The 1,623-nt window shown below is 34.8% G+C and overlaps 1 protein-coding gene across 4 annotated transcripts in view; it reads right to left on the bottom strand.

The window, feature by feature from the left end:
• Positions 1–1,623, bottom strand: part of Sox102F (transcription factor Sox102F) — a 196,315-nt gene that overhangs the window by 46,654 nt on the left and 148,038 nt on the right. For 3 of the 4 annotated variants that reach the window (XM_018506623.1, XM_018506624.1, XM_018506622.1), the window contains exon 2: positions 1,409–1,623. This exon is cut by the window's right edge and continues 502 nt beyond it. The exons of the other annotated variant lie outside the window; for it this stretch is intronic. In XM_018506623.1, coding sequence (XP_018362125.1) covers positions 1,409–1,623 — 215 coding nt within the window. The remainder of the gene's footprint in view (positions 1–1,408) is intronic. 4 annotated transcript variants of the gene reach the window in all.

Genomic DNA, 1,623 nt, shown 5'->3' with positions numbered 1-1,623 from the left:
AGGTTGGCCTTATGGTTTCGGGACAATAGTCTCTTTTAGGTCCCGCCCGATCGTTAGTTGCATGTTACTATATCCGAGATACCAGGCCTTGAGAATGTTGAGGCAAGAAACGACACAGTGGTCTTTTCTTTCAGAAAACAAAATTATAGCTGACGCCCTAATTTCCGGCGATAACAACGGATGATGGAGAATGTGAAATATCGCATTGTAAGCTATTATAGCTGACGCCCTAATTTCCGGCGATAACAACGGATGATGGAGAATGTGAAATATCGCATAGATGATGTATTCGAAGAATATCGATAATGTTACGAGCTAAACTTCAAAATTTAAGCATTCAATTTCCATAGAAAAAATGTTACACTTTTTTCAAATATGAATGTATATATATAAAATCTACATTTATCTGATTAAAAATATATCGTACAAAACGTAATATCATATAAAACAAAACGTACTTGCTATGTAACAAGATGTTCCCTTATTGAATTGTTGTAAATGCTCTAAAAATAATAAATTTTATTGTGACTATAAAATAATAATAGCATGTCAACTTGTTTGACCGATAAATACAATTTGCAATTAATTTTGCGATTAACTCCTCGTTATAAAATCGAGATTAAATTCAAATAAGTATTTGTATATGCTTCGATTATATGTACAGTCGGCAATTAATTGCAAAAGCAAAAATTATAGGCACTCGTAATAAAGTTGCAAAAAGCAACATCCGTCTCTGATTTACCATTATATTATATTAATCAGTTATGTAAAGTGGGAGAGATATGATAACCTCGGCGACACGGTGGCGCATTATGAGGCAGATATTGCAACAGAGTAGTGCACTGTTACAATGTCGATCGAACACGGCATCGAATAATTAACATACACAAGTTGCATAAGAGTCGCTTATCGAGATACGTCGCATGGATTACACGAATCGTAACGGAGTCTAAATAATCAGCAAAATTGGAAGAAGTTCTCAAACGCACGTTGTTCTCATTTCCTGTTATTTGCAGGATACTTCCTGACCGCGTTAATAGCAACCGGATCGATATATTAAACGGAAGAGAATCAAAATGACAATTGAAAGATCTAAAGCACAGAAAATTTAAGCGATTTCCTTCTTTGTTTTCAGTTACTTAGTTTTTATATTTCTTGTACATTATAATTTTAAATAATGATGAACATAGCAAATTTACTAGATACCTCATAGAATAAAAAAACTATTAACTAATATTCGAACGTATTTACTTAAAAAGCTATCGAATCTACTGCTTTATTCATTATTTGATAGTCAAACGATAAATCAATAGTCCTTTTTTCATTGTCTGAGACAATGTAAAATAGAAAGTAATGAGTCTTATCTTGCTCTAATCCTCTATTTCAATATCTGATCACCTGGACTAACCTATGTGCATTGTGACCGGTTGGCGTGGAAGAGAGCGGCGGTGATGTCCGCCTGGTATTGGTAGTATCGTCCTGGATAGACAAGGATTCGCTATTCATCTTGCACGTTAGTCTTTTAAGAACGTCGTCCATGGACCTTTTACTGCCTGCAGCGGTGGTACCACTGCCGTTATTGTTGTTGTTGTTGTTCTGCGTGACGCTATTGTTGTTGTTATT

This window comes from Trachymyrmex cornetzi, unplaced genomic scaffold, assembly GCF_001594075.2.
Source record: "Trachymyrmex cornetzi isolate Tcor2-1 unplaced genomic scaffold, Tcor1.1 scaffold227, whole genome shotgun sequence".
Taxonomy (NCBI): domain Eukaryota; kingdom Metazoa; phylum Arthropoda; class Insecta; order Hymenoptera; family Formicidae; genus Trachymyrmex; species Trachymyrmex cornetzi.
The sequence above is the reverse complement of the archived record's forward strand: the minus strand, read 5'-3'. Positions and strand labels throughout refer to the sequence as shown.